Source organism: Diadema setosum, chromosome 10 (genome assembly GCF_964275005.1).
Source record: "Diadema setosum chromosome 10, eeDiaSeto1, whole genome shotgun sequence".
In the NCBI taxonomy this organism is placed as follows: Eukaryota; Metazoa; Echinodermata; class Echinoidea; order Diadematoida; family Diadematidae; genus Diadema; species Diadema setosum.
The window spans coordinates 12,492,729-12,504,268 of record NC_092694.1 but is presented as its reverse complement, the minus strand read 5'-3'; the positions used below and the strand labels follow the sequence as shown (position 1 = coordinate 12,504,268).

Here is an 11,540-nt window from a genome sequence, read left to right as displayed (position 1 = left end):
ATGCATGCGATTCATAAATTAATTAGGCAAGTTAATCTTCGTGTTCTGTGGTCATACCACATAGCTAAATACCACACATACCAAATCTGCAAACACCTTTAGTTATGCTCACCACTATGATACTATGCATGTTCAAACATGTAGTTCATCACTCTATCGTTCAAAACACTGCCCATCCATCATCCACTCATTTTAACAGCCTTCACCTTACTTTTGACACCACAAAATATACTCAATCCAATATTTTGGGATATAGCCTGCCGAGCTACTAGCACGAAGAGCTGGCCTTTATTAAGAGAAATCTCTAATTATCGAGATCAACATAATAAAAATAATTGCATATATGTCTTGACATATTTCATATCGATAATGCATATCGATCTTCTGACACGGATCCCGATTTCTTTGGAAATCGATATAACAAGGTATAACAGGGCTAATTAACGAAATAGCCCGGGGTGAAAAAACCAGAGATAAAACTTAATAAGCGCAAAACTCTGGAAAAACCCTATGGCTATGGCTGAGACCAAAGTCGTAAGCATAAACATCAATTTGATTTGTTTCTAATAAATTTATAAATTCGAACGTGCTAGCAATGGAGTGCAAGGCTAGAATGCCTCTTCTTCCTCACCGCTCCCTACACAGGCATCTATCACATTTCATATTCAAATTTCCCTCCACTCGCATGACGGATACAATGCATTCCGTCATGCGTTCCTGAAAACAATTAAGTGTTCGCACTTATGCCGTCTAAACAATATTTGCCAGCTATACTGCGTAACGCAGGCAAATACATGTTCATCACTCTATCGTTCAAAACACTGCCCATCCATCATCCACTCATTTTAACAGCCTTCACCTTACTTTTGACACCACAAAATATACTCAATCCAATATTTTGGGATATAGCCTGCCGAGCTACTAGAATGACTACCACAAAGAAGGGCGTTTTCCGGGTCATATTTTTCCGAAATGCCAAGATCGGATGCTATGAAACATGGTCGTTCCTCAAACAATTTCTAGTAATGTTTCATAAAACGTATCAAAACGTATCAAGGACGACAAAAATCGTATGAGAGTAAACAACATTAATGCCCCCAGTTTTCATATAAGCCGGAATATAAATATTTTACTTGTATTCTCTGAACAAGGTGAGAAATTTAAATCTCCGGCATAACTGTATATTTATGTCTCAATTACATAATGACCTATGCTCTGCCTCATACAACTACCATTTATTTACAAATGTAACGCCTGGGTGACTGATAGTCTTTCTTCCAGACTATCCTCTATATAGCCATCTTTGGCCCTGTCTCCTTTCCATCTACCGTGTCTTTTCCATATTCTGCCCTTCACTTTGGCCCTGGCAGCAGCCGTTGCTCCACTGGCTCTTAATGAGTGAAGACCCAAATTCAAGCCTTCGCCGACCTCTTTCAGGCGAGCTACAACCGTCTCGTGTGTTCTTGTGTAACTCATGGACTTGTTTTTATGTATCAAAGACACTTTGCCTTTATTGGCGTATGCAGGCTTGAACAGAAAATGACCCGACTTTGGGTCTATTTTTGCACACTCCATATAACGTTTCAAAATTCTCATGGGGCATGCATTTGTCAGACCTTTGCTGATGACTACTTCATCTCCCTTCCTGAATTGATCAGTCTTACTTTTCGAAACGTACACAGACATGTAATTATCATGAAAAGTAATATCGTTACACTTCAAGGAACGAGCTTCGTCGAACCTAAAAAATCCACTAAAACAAAGAACGATGAACGCTAAATCGCGAAGAACCAGAATGTCATGGGTGTCACTGTGATTGTCACAAAGGCGCACAAGTTGCTCATTTGACAAAATATCCTTCTTGGATACTCTTTTGTAATTCTTCCTTTTTGCTGCTTCGATCAAATTTAACACAAAATTATTGGTCGTAGGATCCTCTAGACCCCTCATACCGTGGGCCCATTTAGGGCTCACACGGGTAAATAATTCCCCATAGAGACGTGTGTTAAAATTCAAATTTCAAAAAATTCTGTAAAATAGCTGGGAGAAATGAGGTATTTCATCTTCACTAACCTGAATAAGTGAGATATTACCTTTCATCCATCAGATTGCCAGGTTGGGTTGTTCTGCTCTAATTCTGTCCAGGGGTCCGCAAAGCCAGACTACGAGTTCTTGTCACTCAAAAAATCACCTATTTTCCGTACACGTACCCAATGAAATATAGTCCCCTCAAATTCCATCAGAAAAGCTTTCATCTTCCAACCACAATGCAGTTTGTAGAGGAATTCATACTCAATATCTACAGCTATTCAGTTTTTTGCCAAACTACATCATTGATTTTTAATCAATTTTTTTCTTCATTTATTTTGGTATCTTTGGTACGAATTTGTGAAGGGGTCTGGGACAGTCCATTTTATTTACAGGTGTGAGCCCTATAGTGGAGGTCATATTTCTTATTTGACTTTTAAACATCATAAATGTGTTTTCTATGATATTTGCCCCGACATCATATGAGAAATTACACTTTCAAGGATTATAAAGCTTCTCAAAGGGACACTTTTAGAAAATCATGCCCTTTAGGGGTTTTTTTAAAATAAATCTTGCAGTTTTGATCAGTTCTTCATAAGATGAATACATAGATCCAGGCAGTTATCCTTGATTGTGGGTGTGTCATCATCACCTTATAGCCTACAAAGTACTTGATAAGACTTTGTTTTGTCAAACAGACTAACTTTATGTATTTTGAGCTGTTTCAGTGGTAGCCAAAACAAAGAAATACATTAAAATAACACAGTCATTCAAAGTTGTGTGATACTGATGACTGACTGCTATGTACTAAGATCTAGTGACAAGAACATAATATTAAGAAAAGAAATAGTAGAAAGGCAGAGTTGAGGAGGGGGGGGGGAGTAGAGGAGAGAGGTAGAGAGAGGGGGGTAGGGAGGGGAAGGGGAGGGAGGAAGAGATCTGACACAATACAAGATACACAATACAAGATTAACACAGTCCTTCAAAGTTGTGTGATACTGATGACTGCTATTTACTAAGATCTAGTACCACAAGAACATAATATTAAGAAAAGAAATTGTAGCAAGGAAGAGTGGGGGGGGGGGGAGTTAGAGGAGAGAGGTAGAGGGATCAGAGGGGGGGGGGGGGGGGTGGTAGGGAGCAGAAGGGGGAGGGAGGAAGAGATCTGACACAATACAAGATACACAATACAAGAAGTCATTCAAAGTTGTGTGATATTGATGACTGCTATTTACTAAGATCTAGTACCACAAGAACATAATATTAAGAAAAGAAATTGTAGCAAGGAAGAGTGGGGGGGGGGGGGTTAGAGGAGAGAGGTAGAGGGATCAGAGGGGGGGGGGGTAGGGAGCAGAAGGGGGAGGGAGGAAGAGATCTGACACAGTACAAGATACACAATACAAGAAGTCATTCAAAGTTGTGTGATATTGATGACTGCTATTTACTAAGATCTAGTACCACAAGAACATAATATTAAGAAAAGAAATTGTAGCAAGATAGAGTTGGGGGGGGGGGGAGTAGAGGAGAGAGGTAGAGGGAGGGGGGGGGGGGAGTAGGGAGAAGAAGGGGGAGGGAGGAAGAGAGATCTGACACAATACAAGATCAACATAAACCAGCAGAGCTTGTATGTGATGAATACTTCCCATAGACTTGCATGTATTGCGTGCATTCTCTATAGGGCTCACACGGGTAAATAATTCCCCATAGAGACGTGTGTTAAAATTCAAATTTCAAAAAATTCTGTAAAATAGCTGGGAGAAATGAGGTATTTCATCTTCACTAACCTGAATAAGTGAGATATTACCTTTCATCCATCAGATTGCCAGGTTGGGTTGTTCTGCTCTAATTCTGTCCAGGGGTCCGCAAAGCCAGACTACGAGTTCTTGTCACTCAAAAAATCACCTATTTTCCGTACACGTACCCAATGAAATATAGTCCCCTCAAATTCCATCAGAAAAGCTTTCATCTTCCAACCACAATGCAGTTTGTAGAGGAATTCATACTCAATATCTACAGCTATTCAGTTTTTTGCCAAACTACATCATTGATTTTTAATCAATTTTTTTCTTCATTTATTTTGGTATCTTTGGTACGAATTTGTGAAGGGGTCTGGGACAGTCCATTTTATTTACAGGTGTGAGCCCTATAGTGGAGGTCATATTTCTTATTTGACTTTTAAACATCATAAATGTGTTTTCTATGATATTTGCCCCGACATCATATGAGAAATTACACTTTCAAGGATTATAAAGCTTCTCAAAGGGACACTTTTAGAAAATCATGCCCTTTAGGGGTTTTTTTAAAATAAATCTTGCAGTTTTGATCAGTTCTTCATAAGATGAATGCATAGATCCAGGCAGTTATCCTTGATTGTGGGTGTGTCATCATCACCTTATAGCCTACAAAGTACTTGATAAGACTTTGTTTTGTCAAACAGACTAACTTTATGTATTTTGAGCTGTTTCAGTGGTAGCCAAAACAAAGAAATACATTAAAATAACACAGTCATTCAAAGTTGTGTGATACTGATGACTGACTGCTATGTACTAAGATCTAGTGACAAGAACATAATATTAAGAAAAGAAATAGTAGAAAGGCAGAGTTGAGGAGGGGGGGGGGGAGTAGAGGAGAGAGGTAGAGAGAGGGGGGTAGGGAGGGGAAGGGGAGGGAGGAAGAGATCTGACACAATACAAGATACACAATACAAGATTAACACAGTCCTTCAAAGTTGTGTGATACTGATGACTGCTATTTACTAAGATCTAGTACCACAAGAACATAATATTAAGAAAAGAAATTGTAGCAAGGAAGAGTGGGGGGGGGGGGAGTTAGAGGAGAGAGGTAGAGGGATCAGAGGGGGGGGGGGTGGTAGGGAGCAGAAGGGGGAGGGAGGAAGAGATCTGACACAATACAAGATACACAATACAAGAAGTCATTCAAAGTTGTGTGATATTGATGACTGCTATTTACTAAGATCTAGTACCACAAGAACATAATATTAAGAAAAGAAATTGTAGCAAGGAAGAGTGGGGGGGGGGGGGGGAGTTAGAGGAGAGAGGTAGAGGGATCAGAGGGGGGGGGGGGGGTAGGGAGCAGAAGGGGGAGGGAGGAAGAGATCTGACACAGTACAAGATACACAATACAAGAAGTCATTCAAAGTTGTGTGATATTGATGACTGCTATTTACTAAGATCTAGTACCACAAGAACATAATATTAAGAAAAGAAATTGTAGCAAGATAGAGTTGGGGGGGGGGGGAGTAGAGGAGAGAGGTAGAGGGAGGGGGGGGGGGGGAGTAGGGAGAAGAAGGGGGAGGGAGGAAGAGAGATCTGACACAATACAAGATCAACATAAACCAGCAGAGCTTGTATGTGATGAATACTTCCCATAGACTTGCATGTATTGCGTGCATTCTCTATAGGGCTCACACGGGTAAATAATTCCCCATAGAGACGTGTGTTAAAATTCAAATTTCAAAAAATTCTGTAAAATAGCTGGGAGAAATGAGGTATTTCATCTTCACTAACCTGAATAAGTGAGATATTACCTTTCATCCATCAGATTGCCAGGTTGGGTTGTTCTGCTCTAATTCTGTCCAGGGGTCCGCAAAGCCAGACTACGAGTTCTTGTCACTCAAAAAATCACCTATTTTCCGTACACGTACCCAATGAAATATAGTCCCCTCAAATTCCATCAGAAAAGCTTTCATCTTCCAACCACAATGCAGTTTGTAGAGGAATTCATACTCAATATCTACAGCTATTCAGTTTTTTGCCAAACTACATCATTGATTTTTAATCAATTTTTTTCTTCATTTATTTTGGTATCTTTGGTACGAATTTGTGAAGGGGTCTGGGACAGTCCATTTTATTTACAGGTGTGAGCCCTTTAATGGCATACATGGCGCTTTGAACGACGCTAGGCGACTTTCCCGCGTCGATCAGACTCGTCAAGTACAGTGCAACGTGTATGGGCTCTGCCGGAATCGCTCTACCGCCCTCTGCGGTGATAAACGCTTCCCATTTACGAAAAGATGAGTAATACTTGTTTGAGGTGCCATCGCTCCTGGACTGCACTAAATGAGATGCCATGCTGCCGGCTAAATTAAGAAGATTCCTTGTCTGCGTTCCGGGTGCCTTGATCTCATCTGTGATCGCAGCTGATAGTCCTAGACCTGTCGCGATGCGATAAACAAGATCAAAAACGTAATTTCAATGCGATTAAAGTGAAATCCGTTGTTCTCGAAGAACCAAAGATGCCATTGTTACCCTTTCCTTTCTTTACTTCCTTTGAGGAAAACATAAATGAATTCTCAATGAAAGGAGCAAATTTGCCTCCTTTGAAAATTTTTGGCCAAAATGGAGCAGATTTCCACTGCGGCACAACTAGGGTACCATTGGCTCAATCTTGTACTGCCTTATCAATAACCCTGGCTGCCAGCCGCGGTGGTGGCACCCACCAATTAACATCGTCACTCCAGGCCTGTTTAAATGCGTCTACCCCTTCTGAATTTGGACATCCCCATCTGGAATTAAACCTTCTACACTGTGAGTTATAATCGCATGCAAATCTGTCTACTGTGTGTGGCCCCCATCTGCGATCCAGATAACCAAATACATTTGGACTTATGTACCAATCATCGCTGTCTATAATTTTACTGAGGTTATCAGCTCGTGTATTCTGTTCTCTAGGAATCCAAACCGGAATTATGGTTAAACCAAACTTTTCACAAGTTTCATGAATTTCAAGGGCAATGCTCTGTAATTGTCGGCTTCTACTTCCTTTCTGGACAATTCTCGTGACATTTCTATTATCCGTAAACCAACGGACACTCTGCCCTTCCAGGCACGAACCAAACGATTTTAGTGCTCTGCTCAGAGCTTCAATTTCTCTCCACGAAGAGCTATACTCTTTTTCTTGTTCTTTCCAGAAACCAACCAATTCCAGATTGGAATCTTCACATACGTAGGCGCCGTACCCAGTGGCCGACACGTCTGTAAACAAAGTAGCGTTACATGGTTTCACGAATGTCATAGGGATGCCATTCACCCGTTCTATGTTCTTATACCAAAACTTAAACTCTGATACCGCCTCGTCAGAAACTAACACTGGGGCATTCCACGAAGCCCTGCTATTAATGCACTTGAATATTTCTCTCGTTTTCAACTGAACTACTAACCCGACTGCGGGTTGAGTGGAAATGATTTGCCCAGCAACACTTGCTAGTTCGCGTACCAAAACAAGCCTGTTACCTCTGTTCACTTTGGTCAAAATGCTTTCGACTGACTTTTTCAATTTTTGTATCCTGCGGTCCGTTACATGAACTACTCCCAATGTAAAATTCCAATCCAATCCTAGCCAGGTTGCGTTACTGCTAGGTTCCCACTCGCACTTTTCATCCGCTAAAAGGAAACCCAATTCGTTCAATTCTGATTTAATTGACCCGCTCATCTTTATCGCCTCTGTCTTATCGCTGCATCCCGCAATCCCGTCGTCTAGAAACATGACAATCTTTTTCCCTTGTGCTCTCCAGTAGGTGACTGGAACCCGTGTTATTTTTGTAAAAACATAACCCGCCGTGGAAATTCCAAATGGTAACACATTAAACACGAAATACCTTGTTTGACCTTCAGAACACCACGAAAATCCTAAATACTGTCTGTGTGGTTCAAAAATCTCTACATGATGGTATGCAGATTTAAGATCAAATGTGAACACATGATCCCCTTCTTCGAACACATCCTTCGCCACTGATGTATCTTCATATTTAAACTTTTGCTTGAATAAATGTGGATTAATGTGTCTGCAGTCCAAAACGAGCCTACATTTGTCCTTATTCTCCGAAACTGTCAAAGGATTCACAACAGTGGGCCTTGTTTTAACTTCTGTCACACAACCCTTCTCCAATAACCTTCCAATCTCCTCTTCCACAAACATGCCATGATTTAAAGCGGATCTATTATTACGAAGCTCTTTACTATCAGGCAATGTGTGCAAAGGCAATTTGTAGCCATTCTCAATAATATCCAAGATTTCCCTACTGGCCCCGAAATCGGCCCACTTATTCACATTTTGTTTCAATCTCCCAACAGGGGACACATTAATCTTATTGCCACTATTTTTGGGCAGTGCCTTCAAGTCACTTGTACTATCAAATTGATCCCTTTCTATCGAATCTAACTTAGACTCTGTGTCATTCTCTTTAGCTACGTGAATAAATTCTGATCCACTTATCTGGTCGGATCTATTGCCTCTTGCTAGACAGTCAGCCTTCCAGTGACCGGGTTTACCGCAGGCGAAACAAAGCCCCGGCCTCTTGCGTTCGTCTACTCCTCCGCGGCTGGTTGAAGCATGATTTTCTTGGTCTTTGGCGCCAGTGTGAATCGGCCTCCATGATGATCGGTTCATGGCGTATGGTTGGAATCGCCTTGGCTCCCACTGCTTTTGACTTTTTTCGCTTTCCTCTCGGCTCTAGCCTCTGCTTTGAACATCCGCTTTTCATCGTCGGAATTGTCGGCTAAAGAGTTATTCTCGTACTCTGCTACCATCTTCCACCCCAAGGGTGAACTGTCGGCCATTTTGATTAACTTTTGCCGTTTGTCTATAATGTCAATACCTTCCGCGATTTTTGCTTTCGCGTCGGCAACGGATGTTGTAATATCGTTTTCTTCTTTCAGAATCTGTTCTGTTTCCCTCAACTTCCTCTGAACTTTGATGTTGACTTTGTACTGTTCCTCGTTGCCCTTGCGTTGAAATGTGTAGTTGTCCGCATGCATTTCTTCAATTTTGGCTACTTGCGCGTCACTGAGAGCTTTCTGAGATTCGTTCAAAGATTGCTGAAAATTGCTCAGTCTGTTTGAAATTAGATTATCGAGGTCTGATAAAAGACGGTTTTGGCTCTGATTGACTTTAGAGTCAATCATGTCGGCTATCCTGGCTGCATCGATCCATATTGAGAAACCGCGTAAAACGAAGGTAGATTGTGAGAGGCCCAAATTCGAACGTGCTAGCAATGGAGTGCAAGGCTAGAATGCCTCTTCTTCCTCACCGCTCCCTACACAGGCATCTATCACATTTCATATTCAAATTTCCCTCCACTCGCATGACGGATACAATGCATTCCGTCATGCGTTCCTGAAAACAATTAAGTGTTCGCACTTATGCCGTCTAAACAATATTTGCCAGCTATACTGCGTAACGCAGGCAAATACATTACACGTATTACATGAAACTATGCGCAAACATGCATGCACAATATTCTAATCATTAAATAAACATGGAACCTGTTGGCCTTTCCACAAACATTGTGTGCCGCAAGAAAAAAAAAAAGAAAAAAAACCACCCATCCCCCCTCTCTTTCATTTCCTTGATATTATATTCTGTCTGTATACCGTACGGGGACTACCACAAGCAGTGCTTCTAATTAGTCCCCTCCATATTTTTTTATGTAGTAATTTTATCAAAAAATATCACGATATTTTGTATAACAATACTGTGTATAGTAATGATATAATGTCTGCTATGTGTTATACTCTGTATGTTTACGATATAATGTCCACTATGTGAAATATGAATAAATTCAATTTAAATTCAATCTAATTCAATCAATTTCATTTCATGCCATCAATTGGTGAAGTTCATTATAATACAAATAATGAGTGTTTATGAGTTCAAGGGACAGAATATTTCATGAGGTGAAAGATGAAATGAGCCATTCAACAAGGTGCAACCGAGTTGAATGGATCGATCATTTCACTGTTCACCGAATGAAATATTCTGTCCATTGCACGAATGAAAAACTTTCATCATTTTTTTTTTTTTTTTATATAACACCTAAAATGGGTCTAGGACAATTACCCACTGGGCATTACCTCGGACCCTTCTCCTGGCCCTAAGCCTAATCCTAGCCCAAACCCAAACTCCTAACCCTACTATAGCTTGTGATGTCACATGAGTACAACGATATAAAGAAAGTATAAAGAAAATTCAACATATTTTCACTTTTCTCGCATAACAAAAGAACACTCGACTTCTCTCTCTCAGAAGGCAAGGGGAATGATATTTCCCTTAACATACGTCAGTAACGAGTCGAAGATACGTGCACTTTATTCAAAAACAAAGTTTTGTGAAATTCTCTTTTAATTTCCTTATACCGTTGTATGCATGTGACATCATACACTGTAGTAGTCTCCTCATTCAGCAGTGATTGCGCAGATTCTTTAAAAATTCATTACTTCTGAACGGATTGTCGGATTTTCCCCAAACTTTCACTGATGTGTTTTACTAATATTGTTGCATTCACTCAATCCATATGTATATGAAGGTGGACTTGTCCTTTAACCCTAATCTTTACTCTAACCTTACCACTAACCGGTATTTAGCCGAGGGTAATTGCCCTCTGTGGGTAATTGCCCGGACAAACCTAAAATAGATCCTTGCCATTGATTTTGATGTTTTAGAAATTTTGAAACAAGAGAGGATGTGCGAGATCTGAGATCGAGAGATTGCGACGAAGCACATCGGACAGATCCAAGATTGCACGGTAAATGGAGCCACAACTGCACGAATGATGACGTAATAGTAAAATGGGACGAATGATGAATAGCGAGCAACCAATCGAATAACAAGGATCAATCTAGGTGTTATGTAATCCTAAGTAGGGTTTTTTAATCCGCATATATCATTGTGGCGTTAGTCTGAATATTCCACATTCCAAAGGTTCGTTTATCCGAAAAAAAAGGGAAAAAAAAGAAAGTAGGAACCTTCGGAATTATCACGAATCTCACTTCGCTCTTCAGGTCAAACAAACCATCGGAGTTACGAACCTTCCTCCATTTTCTAATTACTGAACCACCGAAATTACAAACCTTATTCAATTTTCGGAATCATGAACATTCGGAAGAACGAAGTGTCATCAACAGTATACAGAGACAACTGACACATCCATGACAGCGACCAGTATTATGCACCAGAATTTACCTTATTGTAATGCACAAACTCAAAAAAGTAAGACAGGTGTTAGAACTTCACCTCAGATATAGTGCGATGGCATGGTACAATGGTAGTCATTGCAATGCGGGAACAGTCACCATTTGTTGTATAAAATCTGTCTTGCTATTGTGAGTTTGGACTCCTGGTTTTGGTAAAGCCCCAGTCACATATAAATACGGATCCTCAAGGATCTTTCGCCCTGGATGGAGCGTCGACGAGCGTTGATGACTGTGCACACGGTATCAACACGGCAGCAGACCATGCCGGACCAACCCGGCAACTACACGGTCCATGCCGGAAGAGCGCGGTGTCTACACGGACCAACACGGCAGCTACATTGAACAACACGGCAGCTACACGACAGCTACACGGACCATCCCGGAGTGCTCGGCCAACACAGCAGTCCCCGGATGTCCGAGGATTTTTTGACCTCCAAAAGTTGCCGTGTTGGTCTCCCGGATGTGACTTTTATGCTGATGACATCACGACAGGTGAGAAAGATTTCGAGGGGCTACTTTTCG

The 11,540-nt window shown here is 41.0% G+C and overlaps 1 protein-coding gene and 1 pseudogene across 1 annotated transcript; both read right to left on the bottom strand.

The window, feature by feature from the left end:
- Positions 1 to 1,239: 1,239 nt before the first annotated feature.
- On the bottom strand, positions 1,240 to 6,119 carry LOC140233615 (integrase/recombinase xerD homolog). The gene is made up of 2 exons (XM_072313715.1): positions 5,914 to 6,119; positions 1,240 to 1,969 (listed from the first exon to the last, which is right to left on the bottom strand). Exons 1-2 carry the CDS (start codon positions 6,117 to 6,119, stop codon positions 1,240 to 1,242), a joined length of 936 nt encoding a protein of 311 aa, XP_072169816.1.
- Positions 6,120 to 6,225: 106 nt separating this feature from the next.
- On the bottom strand, positions 6,226 to 11,281 carry LOC140233750 (uncharacterized; annotated as a pseudogene).
- Positions 11,282 to 11,540: the final 259 nt, after the last annotated feature.

Bases quoted from the DNA above. Each gene is read 5' to 3' on its own strand.
- LOC140233615 (XM_072313715.1), bottom strand. From the start codon at position 6,119: ATGGCATCTCATTTAGTGCAGTCCAGGAGCGATGGCACCTCAAACAAG. The intron at 1,970-5,913 runs GCTCACACCTGT...TACCCGTGTGAG, and splicing joins GCCATGTATGCCATTAAAGG to CCCTAAATGGGCCCACGGTA.